This window comes from Mesitornis unicolor, unplaced genomic scaffold, assembly GCF_000695765.1.
Source record: "Mesitornis unicolor isolate BGI_N332 unplaced genomic scaffold, ASM69576v1 scaffold1226, whole genome shotgun sequence".
Classification (NCBI taxonomy): domain Eukaryota; kingdom Metazoa; phylum Chordata; class Aves; order Mesitornithiformes; family Mesitornithidae; genus Mesitornis; species Mesitornis unicolor.
Genome location: NW_010188662.1, coordinates 2,824 through 23,191, shown reverse-complemented (window position 1 = coordinate 23,191; position 20,368 = coordinate 2,824). Strand labels below are relative to the sequence as shown.

Sequence of the window (20,368 nt, the reverse complement as noted above, 5' to 3'; positions counted from 1 at the left end):
AAGCTACCACAGTAGTGGGTGTCACAGGGAAGTAACTCATCTCAAGCCACATAACAAATACTTCTGGTCACAGCAATTCTGGTCTGAATTGCTTTGAGACTATCAACCTGGAAGAGAAAGCTGTAACCAGTTGTCATTGCTCTCAGCTCTACTGAAGTGGAACATCTGCACATTTTATGCAGGTCGAAACAATCATCATTTTTATGTTCCTACTTTTTGCTAGAATTAGAAAAACTGGTAATAATTAAGATGAAAAATGAGGGGAAAAAGAGAGAGAGGGCAGAGAGAGAGGGCAGAGAGAGAGGGCAGAGAGAGAGGGGAGAGAGAGAGGGGAGAGAGAGAGGGGAGAGAGAGAGGGGAGAGAAAACAGCTGTCTTCAGGAAACAAGAGTATTACTTTCATTGCAAGACTTCTCTCAGAAAAACAGCATTTCCAAGAAGGAGTAACAAAAATTCATAAATTACAGAAACAAAACAGAGAGAGAGGGCAGAGAGAGAGGGCAGAGAGAGAGGGCAGAGAGAGAGGGGAGAGAGAGAGGGGAGAGAGAGAGGGGAGAGAGAGAGGGGAGAGAAAACAGCTGTCTTCAGGAAACAAGAGTATTACTTTCATTGCAAGACTTCTCTCAGAAAAACAGCATTTCCAAGAAGGAGTAACAAAAATTCATAAATTACAGAAACAAAATTATAACCGATATTGTTTGAATAATATAAATCAGCAATCTTATTTATAAAGATTTGATTTTATAATTAAAATCAGGAATTACAGCATATAGCTGCACAGATTGCAATATTACTCTCCATTCAGGAGTAGTGAATTTTCTGAATTTTATTAAATATAATAAAATAAATGTTTGTCTAAGCCAGAAAGTTTGCTTTCCAGCTTGAAAGAATGTCATCATATGATTAAAGCAATGTACAGTCACACACTGAAAATTATCACACTGAAACCCCAAACATGATTCAAAGAACCCGAGATTGACAAAGTATCGTACTGCACAGAGGCTGCACCATTGAATAGACCACTATGAGCATTAAAATTGCTGAATTTCAGAGACCTTTGAAAGATGCAACTAACAAGCATCAGAAAAAACAGCTAGAAGTTGATTTTATGGGTTGATTTTAAGACTAAATTTCACAATGAAAGAAGAGTAAGACACTGCACATTCTATTTCCTTGGAATTAACTGAATTCTATTCAACACAACAATATTCAAAACAACAAAAATGAACAAGTACTTTACAGAAGGTAACTACTCACAGAACTGAAATATTTCTGAGCATTCCAAAGATGGCAACAAATTCAATTTTTTAAATTTAAAAAACTTTTAAAATTTAACTTAAAAAGTAGAAGAGACAGATTATTTTTTCTTCCTCTGTTACAGTTTCAAAACTATTTTTTAAAAAAGCATTAAGGATACCAATATAAGAAAGGGTACTGGCAAAGAGCTTTCTTATTAGTCTTTGAGCATTAACGTCTGTGGTATTTGGGAAAGGACACAACATCAACAGTGCATGTTGTTGCAAAATATCATACATCTTTTTTTAACTGCAATTGTGAAATATCAATGCGTAACAGCATAAAATTAGTGCATGGCAAAACTGTTTCTAATCTCATAAAATCAAATGCAAAACAAGTTACACTAATTAGAACATTTCTTAAGGTAATGTGAAAATAAGCACTTCTGTGATCTTCATTATAGCAACTGGTATCATGCCACAGTGAATGCACCACGTTCCAATTACAATTTTAAATTACTCAAATTACATTACAAATAACAATTTAAGTACACACAGAGAAGACTTCTATAAAACTTTATCTGAAAGAACACCATAAAGAGCGAAGCATTTTGAACCGTAATTAACACATGCTCTTACCTTGAGTGGAAGTCTGGAATTCTCGAAGATCTTTGCAATGGCAGACAAAATACCACACATGAGTGCAGAAATCAGCATCATCACTGCAACTGCTGTTAACCAGGACATACTGCAGAAATAGCATAAACTTTCTGCTGATGTGCATACAATGACGTGAACTGCACAGAGCATCAGACACATCAAGTAAAACAGCAGAGAGAATAGTGGAGGGGAGAGGGGCACTTCAAATTCTGCCCGGCTGCTCAGGGCTTTTGGAATGCTAAGCAAAAGCAGCAGCAGAACCTAGAAAGAAAACAGATAATTAATATTTAAAGAATTGGGGTCAGCTAAAACATACAGTGAGAATTCATACTAAAAAATCATACTGTTGTCATCCATGTAACTTGCTAGTATATATACTTCACAAAAAACCCTCAAAACTGTGAGGAATACTGCTGGATTTTTTAACCCCAGTACGATATTACTATATAAATGGGAGAAGTAAAGATTGTGTTTGCATTTTTTAAGGGTTTGGACACACGTTACCAAAATTTAATAAATTCCCATGTGTCTCTTCATCTTTGCTAACTGATCACATGCATGATCTTCATTCCCTGCAAAGGTAAGAGTTTTAACTCTCAATATGAATATAGCTCCTTAGCAAGCAAATTTGATCCATTATTTGACACCTGTAAATGCCTAAAGTTACAAACTGACTGTGTCAAAGGCCATTTATTTCACAGCATGTAAGATACACAGAGATCCCGCTAAGTTAAGCGGTTTCCCAGACAAAGTTCTACTATCATGCAACTGTATGCTGCATTTCAAGCTTATGCATTCTCATGGTATTAGGGTTTTTTTGCACCTCTTCTCTTAATTTGATTTATTGATTTTACTTTCTAACCTGCACATAAATGAGGCAGAATTGCAAGTTTCCTCTCAACTAACTATAACAGTGGAGATGAATAATATCATTAATAATTTCTGCTACCCCTGTACAAACCGTTACAAATAAAGGGAAAATCAGCCACATGCTGAAATGCTTTGCAAGGGGCACAGATGGAGCTAGGACTAGACTGAGCTCAATCAGCTTGTGCTAAGGGTGAGATTAAATCAAATCAAGACAAAAACAACTATATCGGACCACTGTCAACCTGTAATCTTTCACTGTCACTTATGAAGTCTTCTGCCTAAAATCCTTCCCACAGTACAGTGAGGTATAGTAAAGTAGACCCAAAAAAGCCAATGCATTGCAGCAGCCTTCCGCCTTCTTCATATTCTACTTCACACAGTTCACTTGATAGTAAAAATACAAGGTTTCACAGTATCAAACTGGCTTAGGTCTTATCTTTTAACTCAGCACATATACTTAAAACAAAGACAGCACTCATGATAGGAAGATGCTTGGATTGCAGTTACCTACAAATTTAAATTTAGCTCTTTTGAGCAAATGTACTCTTATCAATTCATGTCTCAGAGGTATTCTCCTCCTCTGAAATACAGGAAAAATGGCATTTATAGCATGGTGCAGTTTGAAGTCACCTGTGAGATTTCTTACCCTTATTTATTCAGTGATGGTAGAAAATACATATCTAGAAAAAATATTTTGGAAATCGAGGCATTTTCTTGGGCACTGCACTGGAGAAAATAAAAAATCTCCAACAGTTTTGCACTGAGTCCTACAGCAATGCTGAGGAAGCTCTTGTCAACCAAAATTTTCATGGCTAGTAGCTGCATGTCTCTTTTGATGAAGGCTCATTGAGCAAAGATACCTGAGATCTGTTTTGTAGAAACAGTAAGCACCTACAACTGCATTCCAGAAAAAAAAAATAATCCAATGTTTCAGGCCCAAATTAACTGTAAAGAGCTTGAATGCATAGGCTCCCAAAACAACAGAACAAAAAATAAATATAAGCACTTCAGCATTGCGCTGAGCTTTGTACAGCTCCAGATTTGCCATCTGTAGAGCAGGAATAGAACCCACCAACTCATCTCCCAAAGGCACTGTGGAACTAACTCCTGTAAGTGGTCTGCAGTGATAAACCCCACTGAGCAGTCTATCAGAAAGCTATTTCAGATGCGTTTTGTACACAGAGAACAGTGCATATGAGACAAGGCACTGACCCCTGTCAAATAAGGAGACTCAAATACTAAACAGCTGATCAGGCACTGAGTATCCATTCCAGGTGCTGAACAGGGCCAGAGCTACAGCAATTACAGAGTCTTGCATAGCATCTCACACACCCAAAGACTGAATTAAGCTTGCAGTACGTATTCCCATCCTAGGGAACAATGCTTATTCTTACAAAAGTTGACACTTGTGCCATCTAAAAGGTCAGCACAAGCTTCTGTACACAAAGCTTCTGCGTTCAGGCACAGTAGCCCTTCTGTGTAGCTCTCAAAGCATCACCACAGAGGGCATTACTAGCATAGAAGATTTGCCCAAAAATACCAATTGCAGAGAATAACTTAAAATTCCAGACATGGGATATCTTATCATTACTCCCACATGAGATATGAAGCGACAACACAGTACCTTACAGCAATTATTTATTTCAGGGCTCTACAGCTATCAGTGCAAATAACAATTCTTGGAATCACGAAAATTGCCCACACAAGATATTGCCTGTTCTGAAGAGCTATGCTGACCATTAGACAAAGAGGAACAGGAAGGAATCTACATGCCAGACTTTTTTTTTTTTTGTTTTTTTTAATGCAGTAAGGCTACTCAAAAAGTGGAAGGCTAACTAATATGGGAGTAATTTAAGTTGTAATACTTCTGCATATTTACTGCAACTAGTTACACCAAAACATAAGTAACTTATATCAAAAGCGCTCTTGAATAATTGTAAAGGCTAAGTTATACTTTAAAAAGAATTCAAGCAGAAAGTTAGCCAACTCTAAGAATTCATGCTCAGTAATTGTAAAGACCAATAAGAGTATACATTAAGTAGTCAAAGCCCAGAAACATTTATGTCCATGCACTTAGCTTTTTCAAAGGAAATTTTATTTTTGTACCTCCATAACGATCACAGTTCCCACCATCATGGAATACATGTCGTATTGTGCCACTTGTTTGCTTAGTGAAGAACTCAGAGTTTTCAGGGCCTCCAAATATTGCTTCAGGACCTTTTTGCCAATATTTAAGAGTATTTCTGAATTATTTCCCTCTAAATACAGTTTGATCCAATTACCATGGGACTTTTCTGCTATCTTGAAATGCTCATATCCAGGATCTAAGGAGGGAAGGAAGAAAAAAGAAAAAGGAGGTAAGAGGATCCATGAACAAAGGAGGATTAATTAAGACATGTGATCACATTTTTACATTTGCTTGTATAGAATAAAAAAAATGCTGTGGGGGTTGAAATTTTTTCACACCTAGAAAGTTATATTATCTTCCTGCAGCAAGATCATAATGAGGCAGTTACTCAGAATAAAGGCAATTAAACCCTAACCTGATAAAAGGTCAAGACCTCTAGAAGTTACAAATGTATCAAAACATCCATTTACTCTTACAAAAGGTTTCCAGGACAAACTTACTCAAATGCTTTAAATCCTGAAAAAAGTCATGTTTTCCACTGGAGTCACTCATTATCCAGGCCATTTGTACAAGCCAAGTGGGAAATGATCAAACAGCTGACCTTTGGAGGAAACATCAAAGGACACACGCACCATACTAGGAACCTTGATTTCACCACAAAGCTAATGAGAGTTGGTTGGTAACACCAAGTTAAACACACAGGATGTGAGATATTGAAACAGTAATAGAAAAGTTAACAGCTGAAATGCAGAGTCTGGCTTCAGGCATTCGGATTATGAAGCTGGTGCAAAGAAATCCTCAGCAGTGAAACTTAAAAGATTCTGTTATAGTGTAAGGATGGCCCACAGTCTAACCTGATCAAGAAAACAGAAAATGTGATGCTGCCACCAACCTATGGGAGCAAGACACTTGTGGCAGAAGGTGATTTCATGATGGCCTATCTACAGCTGAAAAATTTCAGACCTGAAGAAAAATAAACAAATAACAACATAAAACCAAACATATAATAAATTAAGAAAAACTCAGAAAAAATGCCCACCCTCCAGGACACAGATCTGTTGTCTATACCTAGGAAATACTTTCCTGTAGAAATGTAATTTTGATTAAGTCTTCTGACATATACATGTAAATGGGACTGCGGGTGAACACTGACAACAGACATGAAGACTGTGGTCTGCTTTCAGAATTGGGGAATTTTTAGTGTGGGTTCTACATGCACCTGAAAAGCATTATATTGATTTCATGTAAGTTTAATTTCAAGAGCATTTATTTAAAATAGAACAATTAGATCAGTTTCTGTGTTTTATTGTAAATGTGGAAAATGGTGGTGTTCCTTAAAGCACTTAAGACATGTCTTCCCTCTTCATTTTCAAGGTGCATCATCCATACTCCAACATGCCATATGATATTTAAAATATTGGTCATTGAGTACAATATGCAATCACAACATATATTCAGTCGACAACACGAGGAAAGCAAGAGCGTAACTTTCAGAAACCTGTACCTCACTGGACATTATGCTATGTGTGAACATTCACATACACCTGTATTTTTTTCAAGAAATAAATGTTTAGTTTCTCTTCACATTAATAATCCTTGCTACTTTCCTGTGCTATCAGCTGAAAGGTAATGACAACTTAAGGACAAAAAAGCCAATTTGGAAATTTTTATATAATCAACCTATCATCACCTTCCCACCTTGCAATCCTCGTTTTTAGCTAAAAGTACAGCAAAATATTTGTGTACAGTTTCAGACAAAAAGGTTTAAAGGAATAAGTTTGGTGCCACAAAGACTTATGTTACAGTTCGTTTTTACTCTTGATAGATCAACATTGTAACAGACTTGGAAAAGAAATAACAAGCTCTTTGTTAAGCCTTTTCAGCAAAACTATATTATTAAACTCAGAAACATTTTTATTTTAAGTGAAAGAAGATGAATTAAGTATTTCTATTCACAATGCTTGTACAATTATGAAAGCATTGTGCTTACCACTTGTAAGTCTCCTATCAGTACAGGATGCTTTGTGATCTACTACAGGCTGGATTCAAAGTGAGAATTTTAGCAAGCAATGTTTAACTCAGAATGTCCAGCCTGGCATCCCAAGACTTCTAACAGACTCCAAAGCATGACGATCCAACTATGCAGGAGGATTGCAGGTATCTGCTAGAAAGTACAATTCAGCCAGCAGCAAACACTTATGTATCAAGACAGCTGCCAGCGCACATGGACACTTTCACTTCCCCACCATAGTTCTTTGAACAGTGAATTCTCTAGAAATTTCCTTTTCTAGTATGCCCGAAATAAGAGTTAAATATTCATAATTTTGAAGATATCCAGAAATCCAGAAAGGATCATTTAAAATGAGCTTTAATCAAACTGAGATTTGACATGGCACTGTTTCATTAAACAGAACACTGAAATGAGTTGAAGTTATAGTTTGAAATCTAAATAAATTCTCTCCACACCTGCTGCTGCTGTTCTGTTCCCTTCTCGTGCTTTTGCCCAGGATCCTTCTTCATTCCTCTCAGCATTTTTGTTTCACTCTCGTCTACCTCTTTCAGTGCTACTGCCCACCAAGCTCATTCTGTCCATGCTATGAAGATGACTGTTATAATAAAACTGACATTTATATCTTTGATATATATTAAGTGATTGATTTAAAGATCCTGCAGAAAGGAATAAAGGACCACTGTTACCAAATTTCCTTTGAGAACTCCAACAGTATTTGTTCAATGGCACATTTGTATGCAGTAAGCACAAAATGAGAAGAGTCATAGACTCTGGGTTGTTGGAGAAGCATTTTGGTAACTGGACATTTGCAAGTCACTCTTGCATGGGATATTCACAAGACAAGAAGTTACAGTTGAGGCAAAATTCAAAGCAAGCTTGCCCAGTCACACATTTCCCAAAGAACTGGCAATGGTTTACCTGCATAGTATTACATTAGGATTCTCCGCTTCAGCCTCTCTCCAATGCTATCACAAGCAAATGGCTATGCTTCCCAACCATCTGTTTGATAACAAATTCACTTATTTCCAGTCTCAGGCAGCAAACATTTAAAAAAAAAATTATAATAATAAGAAAATAATGGATAATGTGAAAGTGACTTCTCCAGTTTCATAATATAAATCTCCCAGCAACAATTGAATTATTTCAATCAACACATGCATTTAATACAAGTTCAGGATTAGTTCCAAATTGAGAAGTGGACACTCAAATTTTAATAACAATATCCAATTTTCTCTCAAGCACGACTCTTCATTCCACTGTGAAGTGTCTCTCAAATAAACAATCCCAGTTCATAATTCAGATGAATGTTCAGAAGTTCAGAACATGAGGGATGCATTACTACATACCTACAGCTGCCTACCTTACGCTGATGTATGAACTCACTCAGAATCCCAAAGTGTGTTTCTAGATACATCTCTTTTCAGCTTCTTCATTTTTGCCAGCTGTTTTTACTCTCCTTTTCCAGACTTTTTTCTCTAGCTGCATGTGTTCATCTCTATCAAAAGAGAACCTAATGCCTCAGGTTAGCATTTATTAATATGTTTCAAAAAGTCTGGGGTTTCTTTCCCTCAAAAAACCTGGCAGCACACCTTGTCTCTAGAATTCAGAAGTGGTATGGCCCAAGAGTTATCAACACAACTCTGATGAGTGTCAAGATGGTGCAACAAATAGAAATCAAAGGCTCAGAGCAGCATGAGGTACAGCTGATTGCTCAGAACTGTGTCCAGTCAAGTCTTTAATGTCTTCAACTATGGAGACTCCACAACTTCTCTGGGTAACTCATTCCAGTGTCTGACAACTCTTACATTAAAAAAAAAAAAAGCTTTCTTTCATTTAAACAAAATTTCCTGTATAGCAATTTATGCCCGCTGCCTCTTGTCTATTCACTGGGCATCATCAAGCAGACTCAGGTTCAATCTTCTTTATTCCCTCTCATCATTTATAACCTACATAGATAAGATCCCTACTGAGTCTTCTTCTATCCAAGCTGAACAGTCCAAGCACTTGCATCTTCTGCTTGTATGACAGATGCTCCAGTCTCTTTATCACCTTCATGGCCACTTTCTACCCTCACTACATGCAGCATTAGTCACTGAGTTAACTTTAGTATTTCTAAGGCCTGAAGTACCCACATAAATCCAAGAACATGAAACAAACAGCACATCTCTTTTCCCTGCCAATCTTAATCATTCTGACAAAAGCGCTAAGCTAGTCTTGCACATCTGGGACACTAAGAAAAATGGTGGTGGAGTCACCATTCCTGGAGGTGTTTAAGGAAAGGCTGGATGTGGCACTTAGTGCCATGGTCTGGCCGACGTGGTGGTGGTGGGTCACAGGCTGGACTTGAAGATCTCAGAGGCTTTTCCAGCCTCAATAATTCTGTGATTTTGTATGAAAAATAAGACCTTCTAAGAAGTTTACAGCAATAGGAAGAACTCACCTTAAGACTCTTTAAAAAAAAGCTATCATGACTTGGATTTAGTTTCCATGTTACTGAGAGTCTACACTACTGAAAGGAGAGAAGCTCATCATGGATGTTTTGCCCTAGAACCCCTTTCCAGTAGGGCAGCACCTCTAATAGCACTTTGCAGTCATAAGCAAGTAGCATATAAAAATTCTCCCACTTCCATCCTCAGCAATTTTTAGTTCATTTTTCAGATGAAAGCTACAAGTTGAAATTACGCTGTTCCTCGAGGAAAATAAAACTAAAGTGAAGATATAAACCAGAAGCTGGTAGAAACTTCAGAGTTTCAGCAGTGCTTGCAGAAATACTGTCAGATTGAGCTTTGTGTTGGAATTTTCAGTAACACAGCCACATCCTGAACTCCACCAACAGGACAAGTTTCCTTACTTGACACAAATGGGTTAAGTGAGGAAATCTGCGCAGAAAAAAATATCAGAATAGATGGAGCATGGGTCCTGCTATTGACATGTTGCTACCATAAGCAGTATTTGTTTTGTTAGACTTCTGGACAGGGTCTAATTACAATTAGAAGCTGTGATGTTGAAAGATAATTAATTCTTGACCTACGATGATCATCTTGCTAAACTTTACGTTGTTATCCACTTTAATTATTCATAGCTGTAACACAGCTCTGCCTTCTCATCCAGTTATTTTAATGATTCAACAGATTATAAATCAAGTGACAAGGACTCCAAGATTCACAATCACTTTAAGTCAACATCTTCTAACGTCCATGGTAAAATATTCTCCTTCATCCTCAGACTCAATTTTTTCACATAATTATCATATTAAGTTGCTTTTATTATGGTTTGTGCCATGCTTCCTAATGAAATACTACATTTTGCTAGGTTTGGTTTATTTTTACTACTTTTTAAAATTCTTTCTTCCAAATACACACTCACACTAAGTATGCACACCTTATGTGTATTTTTAATAAGCAACTTTGCAGTTCTCTAGGTTCTCAGTCCAAATAAATTCATACTTAAGAATGAAATATAAAAATAATTAACCCAAGTATCCCCCAGCTTTACTTGAAGCACCTTTTTCTTTAAACTAGAAAACTGACTCCATTGATGTTCCTCCAAATCGCTCAGAATCAGTGCCTTATATAGGATACCTCACAAATAGCAGACACTGAACCATGGAGATTTAACTACATTAACAGTTTTTCTTTAATCTTAACCTTTCATCATTATTTCTGCTCTTTTGCTTACTAGGAGTAGTACTGCTCATTAAAGAAAACTTAATTCAGAGGCAGTGTGTCACAGTAGGTTACAGTAAAGACTGAACTCAATATAGTTTCTCTGAATGCTGCTCTCAACTGAATGGCTAATTTGCAGTGCCATGTTGTACCCTTGAACCTAAAAGCCAAAACTGCATTATCAACAATCTGCTTTTATATATGTCACTTTTTTCTTTAAGCCAATTTACCTTTTTCATATGCAGGTGTATTCTCTTGCAGCAGTCTGCTAAGCTGGAACCCATTCAAGTGCATAAAACGCAGCTGCTCTCTCATTGTCTTGCGTCCCACAACTGGCAATATAAGGTTTCCAACACTGTTTCTTGAAATCGGTAGACCAAGACCTACTGCCAGTGTGCTAGCTAAATCAGTTTGCTGTACAACTTCAGGCTGAGTTAAAGGACCTAGAATCAACAGCAAAAAAAAGGAAAAAAGAGAGAGAGGAAGAAAGGTATTTCAGTAACCGGCCCATTCTATTTCTCCAGACAGGTGGCATCTTGCTGGTTTCAAAATTCTTTCATTGGTGTTAGATCAGCTACCTCAAGTGATCTACATGCAGCTGAGCAACCATTTTCAGCTGCTGTCCTCTGCTGTTGTAAAACCAAAATTTATTCAATTCTCAGCAAGTATCACTCTTCAATGCTAGCAACTACTATGAACACAACATGAATGTATACAAGCACAAGTAAGAAAAGAGATAGTCCAGAAGATGACCTTAATATCATGTTGCAGCCCACATCCTAAGAGGGTTTGATAACTTTTATATTAGAAAGAATAGAAAGCACTACAGTAGACTAATTTAATGCATGAACAAAGAATGAGAATCTAAAATAATGCTGACAGTACTGCAGAAGCTTCTGAATATGACAACAGCTCAAAATTTAATTAATATCAGGTTGCTAGGCAAACAGAATCAAAGGTCAGGTAAAGAATGCTGAGGCCCAAATTCAAGGCTCCATGCATGCAAACACAGTAATTTTTAACAGGTTCTATGCAGGATCCCATTACCTTACTGCAGTTATCAGGATGAGCCTTCAGTTCCACAGACATCTACATGTGTGAATGATTTCGCTAACTACAAGTAACCTTTTGTTTAACATTGTATTGCCAATTGTTTCTTTGTGTGGTTTACTAGTTACATAACAGTGTTTTTGTATCATGCTTTTGCCTTGTTCTCCAGGCATTGAGTGTTTTGACTTAAGTACAGTACAGAAAGAATTCTATATACAGTGTTTATTACTCTCAGGGCTCCCTTTAAGAGCATTAAAACTCCTCTCATTTCTCATCGAGCTCTGATTAATCCCACACTTGTACAGAATGCCATCTATAATCCCTAAAGTCTCTTTGCATGAGTGCCTCTCTGTCAGCAGTGTTCAGATTTGATCCTTAAAGGTAAGTTCTTAACTGGTTAAAAAAGCTAAACTACCAAAGGCGTTTAGACAATCATGGGTGACACATCTCTGTAGAAGGCTACACAAGTAATATTCTGACAGCATACTAAATGCAAAAGCCCACAGGATTACTATTTTGAGGTCTACCAAATTAACCACAGTACATTTTGTTTACAGTAGGATCATAAGGAGCAGTCACTAGAATTCCAATTACTGTAGCAGTGAGCAGCAAGCTGCTGAATATTTAGATGGGCATCCTTAGAAATCACAAACTCAATCGCAAAAGATAGATATATTTCACTGTATTGTAAAAACTGCATATTCAGTTTAAACCTAACAGAAACTAAACCTAATGAACAAGAGGTTGTATTTACAGAATCTACACTCACGTGGCCTGGTTGTCAACACACACCAGTGAAATTTATAAAGCAAAAACTTACCCGAGAGCTTTGGTCAGCTCTTGACTTTGTTTTGGTTTTATATCTGAAAAGAGTTAAATTACTTCTCAAGCAATGCTATTTATTACAGCTGGATAACAGCTTTATAAATGACAGACTTAAGATAAAAGTACTTCCACTGTGCTGCTGGAACCTCCAGCAAGATAAACAAGGCAAGGTTCTGCAAACAGGTTTTAAACGCAAGGAAATCAGATGGAAATGAGCAAGAGGCAGAAAGAAAAGCAGAGAGAAGTACTATTTTGAAGAAAATAGTCACTCCTGGTATAACTACATTTCACCGATTCACTCAGCCAAGAAGTTTATTTAAACAAGACTCTACAAATTAAAGATTCTCTACCACATTAATCCCTTCTTGCCTCTTACCTTAGGCTGTATTATACAAATAGAAAATTAGTTTCAGAAACAGATAAACTCACATCAATTATTTAAAATTAACTGCCTAGCCAAGGTAGTAAATACACTCATGCTCCATATTCTTTCCTTAATGCTTAGCAACCAATAGTGATGTTTTCTCTGCTGCCACACTTCACCATTTCACAAGAGAAATTCTGTCTCCAATTACTCACAAGCATGAGAAATTGTCATTCATTCCTCCATTCTGGCTATCTGAGAGGGAACAAGGGAGGCCAGGGCAATATTCTGGCCAAGAAAGACAAAACTTAAAACTCATTCCAAATAGGATTTTACTTCTAAACCAATCCACAGATCTTATTAGCTCTCAACACTCAAATAGGACACTGTTCCAAAAGGTTATAATCTGATAAACACTGAATTCTCTCAGTAGTTACAAAGCCTGTGTTGTGGTTTCACCATGACACAGATGCAACTTCTGTCTCAAACCAGAGTTTTAGGTCACACAGAATGGGCCTTGCCAGATATCTGTAGAAAAAAAATCAAAGCACTTTTCATGAGGAATTGTAGAGCTAATATATGTTAGAGATAGCAATGTGTTCTAAAACAGTTCAAGCTTCTTTGATCCTTACCACTTCTCTTTTCAAAAGCAGAGCTGATAAACAGCAGTGGTGTGTGCACTTCTCCTTCTGAAGAGCCACCATGACTTCCTGTTTCAGACATTCCATGATCCCCACAGACAACAAGCAAATTGGGCAGAGAAGGTTCTTCCTGCAAGTCACAGAAATAAATTTAAGTTACTGTACAAACAAGATGTGTTTATATATAATACTTCACTATCTTTACCACTTTCATATATGAATATATCTCAAAATAAATTCAGTTTTTTAAATTGGCTCACAACACCTCGGACAAATTACAAGAGATGTCTGCAACTAAGTGTTATGTAATAATTTTTAACAGTTAAAGTACACATACGTATCTAGCACACTTGTCAGCATGTTAAAAAGCACAGAACCACAGAATGGTAGGAGTTGGAAGGGACTTCTGAAGACCATCTAGTTCAACCCCCCTGCCAGAGCAGGATCACCCAGAGTAGGTCACACAAGAACACATTCAGACGGGTTTCGAATGTCTCCAGAGAAGGAGACTCCACAACCTCTCTGGGCAGCCTGTTCCAGTGCTCTGTCACCCTCACAGTAAAGATTATTTTCCTTATGTCAGGTTGAACCTCCTATGTTCCAGTTTGTGACCATTGCCCCTTGTCCTGTCACTGGGCAAAACAGAGAAGAGTCTGGTCCCATTCTCCTGACACCTGCTCTTTTAGATATTTATAAGCATTAATGAGATCCCCTCCTCAGTCTTCTCCAGGCTAAACAGACCCAGCTCTCTCAGCCTTTCCTCATATGGGAGATGCTCCAGTCCCCTCATCATCTTAGTGGCTCTACGCTGGACTCTATCCAGTAGGTCCTTGTCCTTTTTGAACTGCGGAGCCCAGAACTGGACACGCTATTCCAGATGTGGCCTGACCATGCAGAGTAGAGAGGAAAGAGAACCTTCTTCGACCTACTGGTCATACTCGTCTTAATGTACCCTATGATACCATTGGCCTTCTTGACTGTCAGGGCACATTGCTGGCTCATGGTCAGCCTGCTGCTGTCTATCAGGACTGTTAGGTCCGTTTCCCCTGAGCTGCTCTCCAGCAGGTCATCCCCCATCCTCTCACTGATACATAGGGCTGTTTTTCCCCAGGTGCAGTACCTTACACTTGCCCTCATTGAATTTCATTAAGTTTCTCCCCACCCAGCCCTTCAGACTGTCCAGCTCATGCTGAACGGCAGCAGAGCCTTCTGGTGTGTCAGTCACTCCTCCCAGTTTTGTATCATCAAACTTGCTGAGTGTACATGCTGTCCCATTATCCAGGTCACTGATGAATATATTGAACAGAGCCTCCAACTAGACTCTGCCCCACTGACCACAACTCTCCGAGTTCCGCCCTTCAGCCAGTTCCCAATCCACCTCACTATCCACTCATCTAATCCACACTTCTTTAGTTTAGCTGTGAGGATGTAATGAGAGACGGTATCGCAAGCCTTGCTGAAGTCAAAGTAGACCACATCCACTGCCCTCCCCTCATCTACCCGTTCAGTTATACCATCATAAGGTGCTACCAGAATAGCCTTTGTAATTAGCCTTTGTGGTAGCCATCATAAAAGGCTACAACAAAAAAAGCTTTAAAAATACCCTCTCATTTACAGAGTCCAAAGAAACTGACTGAAGGATTAAATAAAGGTCAGCACGCTGTGAGAAGAAAATCAGGAGTCTAGGAGCAGTAGCATTAACAGAGTAGTATTCCCTCCGCTCTATTTCTTCAGCTTCACTGAGTTTTTAATATAACATAAATGCCAAATTATTAATGCTGTAAATATTAACATAATCGAAATTTAATATTAAAAGATAATCCTATCACTAATAGTCTGTAGTCTCGCAAGTGCTTTTGGGGTAGAAATCTGACACAACTGACGTCAAATGGTGTTTATTTTTCTGAAGAGAAACAGAAGCATAGCGGGGGCCTGTCCAACAATTTTGAGCTAACGAATCAAAGAGGGCAGAAAATAAATACTGTCATTCCACAACAAAGTATGTTTTTGTCATCTCTAGCTATTACCAGTACCTGCTGTATCGAAAACTAAAGTGCTTTTATTATTTCTACATCCTAAAACTGAGATAAAGGCTTGCACATACCTGGCAAAAGCGAAGCATACTAACAAACTGCAGCAAAACCACTTCAACACTGATGAGATTATAACTTTCACAAGTAGGATTTAACCTCTGTTTTCATACAGTAGTATCCATTTGTCTAAAAATAATACTGAAATTTTATGAGCAGCTATTCTGAATTGCAGTTGTCAAAAACAAACACGAAAAAAGCTTCAGGTCACTTGGAATTAGGACCTGGTATTTCAACAACCAGTCTATTTAGCTAAGTGACATCCTGTGTTTCCAAATTTAAAAACAGATTCGGATTTGGTAATTTATGTGCTCCATTTAGCATAAGAAAAATGCTGTTTATACCATTTCCATTTGAATGTTTTCAATATTTAAGAATTGGGTATGCTTTCACAACTGTAGAAATCAGGGTCTTTAGCTATTCATGCCCATTTTTCCCTTCTGCTGAATGCCATTACTAGAAAGCACACCAACCACCCTTTTAATTCATGAGTGATAAGAGACTTTTGGCATGCATTCCTCTCCTGTTCTTGCACACCAAAGAGCAGTTACTTCGCACAGCTGTTTAGAAAAGACTGTTTACAGATGTTACTGAGGTCAGCCAGTTAATCCTTAAAAATGCTACAACATAGAGTTAACTGGGCCATGGAAGGAAAAGATCTATGTCCGCTTCGGTCTAGGGATAAACAAGCTACCACACACAAACATGAAAGCATTTTACAGTTAGTCCACAACTAACATACATTGATCCAAGAATGATCTATACTACCTTTGAAAGAAGAGAAATATGAATCTTCTTCAAGACGTTATCCATTTCACGAAGTTTTGGTCCCACTAATGGGCTGTTTGGTCCAGTCATATGTCCAATGTGGTCCAACCCAAGGTAATGTAGTATTAGAAGATCCCAGTCTTCTCTCTTTAATACTCTATCCAAATGCCTGGTAACATTATCATCAACCTCAGAAATAAAACAAAAACAATTAAAAGGTAAAAATATCTTCCCTTTTGTAAAAAGCATAGAAAAATCAGATCGCACGAAAATTCTGCAGAGGTTTATGAGAAATACAGTCACTCACAACATATTAATAAAAAAGAAAAAAAAACAGATTGATTTGTTCAATCTCAGGCAGTCAAAAAGAAAAAAAAATCTCTGACAAAACAGATTCTTTATCCCATTTCACTCTTTTCTGGTTATAAGGCATCAGATTACATACAAACAGAGAAAACGGGTTGCCATGCTTCCACAGATACTTTAAAAAACTGTTCCAATAAATTTTTGGTCATTTTCATCCTTCACAGTCCTGATTTTTCCCTGTACCTACTTGTCAAGTTTTAAGCCTCTCTTTGGTGCTTGGAAGCACAGGAGAAAAAACCCTTTCCTGCTCTTTTCAACGCAGTCTTTGCTACTGTGCAAATACAAAAAGATTGTATTTGCTGTGAGAAAAAGAACTGATGACATACCAACAAAGAAAAATTATCTGAAAAGTACTGTTTGGGGTCTCACTCACATGTTCTCCTGTTTAGGTTGACAACCTATTTTTAGTCGCATATATTTCTCCCTGGATATTAAAAATCCTTACAAAATTTCACATCACGAAATATGAGGAGTTGGAAGGGACCTCAAAAGCTCATCCAGTCCAATCCCCCTGCCAGAGCAGGATCACCTAGACTGGGTCACACAGAAACGCATCCAGGCGGGTTTTGAATGTCTCCAGGGAAGGAGACTCCACAACCTCTCTGGGCAGCCTGGTCCAGTGCTCTGTCACCCTCACAGTACAAAAGTTTTTTCTCAAGCAACATGCAACACTGCTTTGTTGACTCTGGATATAACTATCTAAAACACTAAAAAAAGCTTTCTGTTTAATGGACCATATTCAGAAAGCATAAAGACTGCATAAAGAGCTTGAGAATCACATAACCACAGACCCAGCTGCAGGTTTTCATTTATCCACGCCATGTTGAAACTTCTGTAAATCTTACCAGAGTAACTAATTAAAAGTGTTTTCCAATTCGCGTTAGACCTGTCTAACTTGCTTAAACATGATAATAAAATACTTAGGTCAGTAGCAGCACATCAATGGCCTGAGGTCTTACAAATCATAAAGGCTCAAAATACGAACTAAAACCGCCAAACCATTTACTCTTTTAGTAATAAGAAATTTTCACCATTTGTTTCAATTACTTTCTGTGTTCCCTCTTTGATAACATACTTAAACGCTACTCATATGGTAACTATAAAAGCAATAAAATACTATAAAAGTATGTCTCTAAGATACAAAGATTATATATTAATGAGACTTTTCAAGATGACACATATTAATATAAATGTGATAGTAAACTGGAAACACGGATAGCAGAATTTTTGAACAAAGCAAGTGATCTTTGTGGTCTAACATCCTACCACAATAAGTTTGGCGAGAATATCATATATCTAGGATAGTTATACAGGAATGACTCTTTGTTGCTATATCATTCAAACATTTCCCACAGCATATGCATGAAGGACTGAGATGCTCAGCTCCACACTGCAAATACTGAAAACACATAAATCCAATTTCTATTTCATTGCTAGGTTCGTAATTCAGAACAAGGATAGCTGTACTCATTCATTCTTAGAAGTTGCCACTATGCGTTTGTACTCACATTATTTAATTTGGGATTATTATACAAAGCCTCTCACCTCTGTAAAGTCGGACACAAAAAAGGATGTTGTTCCATCATATTCCACAAAATGCTTTGGAAACAACTTAACCCAAGTATCATCACCAAAAAAGATTATTCTTTTCCCAGCTGTTTTTGCCTGCCATATCAAATTGTCATCCAACAAAGCTGGAGAATTGAGATTCACAATAACATCAATGAAACCAGGTATGCTACCTGTCATCAAAGCCTACATAAAACAAGAGAAATATTAACAGAAATCAGAAAGTTTCCAATACTCAGAAGATAATATTAGTGTGAAAGGAAGCAAAAAAGCAGAGGGCAGAGAAACTACACTTTCAATCAAGACACATAACAAAGTAAAAGAACATATTAGCTGCCATGCTACATCATATCATCTGCCACAAGACATTGTGAGCTGATGTCAGAGATCATAACTGTTTTACAGAAAGGTAAAAATAGAATTTTCTTAATTAGTGGACAGCAAAATGGCTTTGTATGCCAGTTGTAATTACCTTCACTTACTTGTCATTAAATCACCAAAAAGACAGTTTAGAAGGCCTAAGTAAACTGTCTTAACACAACAATAACAATGGCAGTACATTCAAAACAGTAATTAAGAATCTTCTGAAAAATGCAATGAAGCCCACCTATCAAGACTGCCTCCTCCTCACTCACTGGCCTTCTGGCTGGCCTACTAAAACGCACTCTTTCAGCTTCTTCAGTGCAAGAAATGTCAATCAGATCCATCAATGAGAAGCTTGGATGATCAAGTATTTTGATGACACAACCACAATTCACCTTTTAGTTACCTGAAACTTGGCACAATTTTCTTTTTAAGCTCTGCAAAAACATCCCTACGACAAAAAAAATTACACTAAACTGGATTTCCTATCAGAATTTACTAGAATATGGAGAAATACCAACAAAAATGTTCTTAGATAGAAGACAACTGGAAAGTTTGATGACTGAGAGGCTACTGCCTTCCTATAACTACAAATGTTATCATTATATTATGTCCATCATTTAAATCTTCACTACCTTTAACTGATTCTCACAGACCTTTTCACCACAGAGTTACCAAATAAAGGAACAAAGCAAGGCAAAGTGACTTAAGTGGAACCTGTCACCTCTTCCCTTTACTCAGTCACTCTACTTTCCTTAAAATCCTGACCTAACTTTTCCTGCAGGACTCTATCACACGTCCAACTACTGCAAAGCAAGTTTCAGCCACAACTTGCAATAACACAGCAAACCTACCCTTTATGTTAACTGAGCATACAAAACAACCCAGTCAACAGAACTTTCTCAAATGAAACAACCCTAAGTGGAAAAAACACACTTACCTTAATTCGAGGCATAGTCACAGTGGGCGGCTTTGCTTCAGCAATGAAACTGTGGGATGTCCCTTTTTCAACAACTTGCGTAGTATATGGCATGAACTGTTTGCCTTTGGATCCAAACACAAAATCATCTCTCAAAGCATCTATCAGCACAATGACTACTTTTTTAAAAAGCGGTAGAGGAATTTTGGACCAGTTAGAAACCATTCCTAAACAGCAACAAAAAAGGGTATACAGAAATCATCAACAAGTTTTAACAATGGCTATACAGAAGTTAAAGGTCAACATCACAGAAATTAGTACTATCAACTTTTTTATTAACTTTACATTCAGAAACGAGAAGTTGCAAACAATAGCAAACATGAGAAGTAATCAGAGGAAGCTGAGTTTTCAGGTCATCCAGCACAGGAATGACACAGCAACAACAGAAAATCCAATACAGCATCTAGGAAGGAAAACAAAGTGTGAATGGAATGCCGGATGTGAAATTGGAAGAACTAAGGAAAAGCTATGAAATGAAGAATGTCCAAAAGAATAAGAGATAGCTGGTACCTTCTCTCTGGTTAACTTAGTAATGCTGAACTACATATATCCAACAGGCAACTTTTGTTAGAAAAAAGATTCACCTATGCCAATACCCAACTTTGCACATCAGAACACAGAATCATAGAATCGTTTGATTGGAAAAGACCTTTAAGATCATCAAGTCCAACCATGACCTAACTAAGCCAAATCTTCAGCTAAACCATGTCCTTTAATACCACATCAACCTCAAGCGATGCCTCTCAATCAAATCCCACCACAGGAGAACAGGAAAACTACAAAGA

The 20,368-nt window shown here is 37.5% G+C and overlaps 1 protein-coding gene across 1 annotated transcript in view; it reads right to left on the bottom strand.

Annotated features, from left to right (window-relative positions):
* PIGG (phosphatidylinositol glycan anchor biosynthesis, class G) overlaps positions 1-19,748 on the bottom strand; it is a 45,676-nt gene extending 25,928 nt beyond the window's left edge. Inside the window, exons 1-7 of the mRNA XM_010185792.1 lie at positions 19,545-19,748; positions 18,218-18,427; positions 16,304-16,495; positions 13,440-13,578; positions 10,799-11,011; positions 4,871-5,088; positions 1,874-2,155 (exon numbers count right to left, since the gene is read on the bottom strand). Of these exons, the coding sequence (XP_010184094.1) occupies positions 1,874-2,155; positions 4,871-5,088; positions 10,799-11,011; positions 13,440-13,578; positions 16,304-16,495; positions 18,218-18,427; positions 19,545-19,748 (1,458 nt within the window). The remainder of the gene's footprint in view (positions 1-1,873; positions 2,156-4,870; positions 5,089-10,798; positions 11,012-13,439; positions 13,579-16,303; positions 16,496-18,217; positions 18,428-19,544) is intronic.
* Positions 19,749-20,368: the final 620 nt, after the last annotated feature.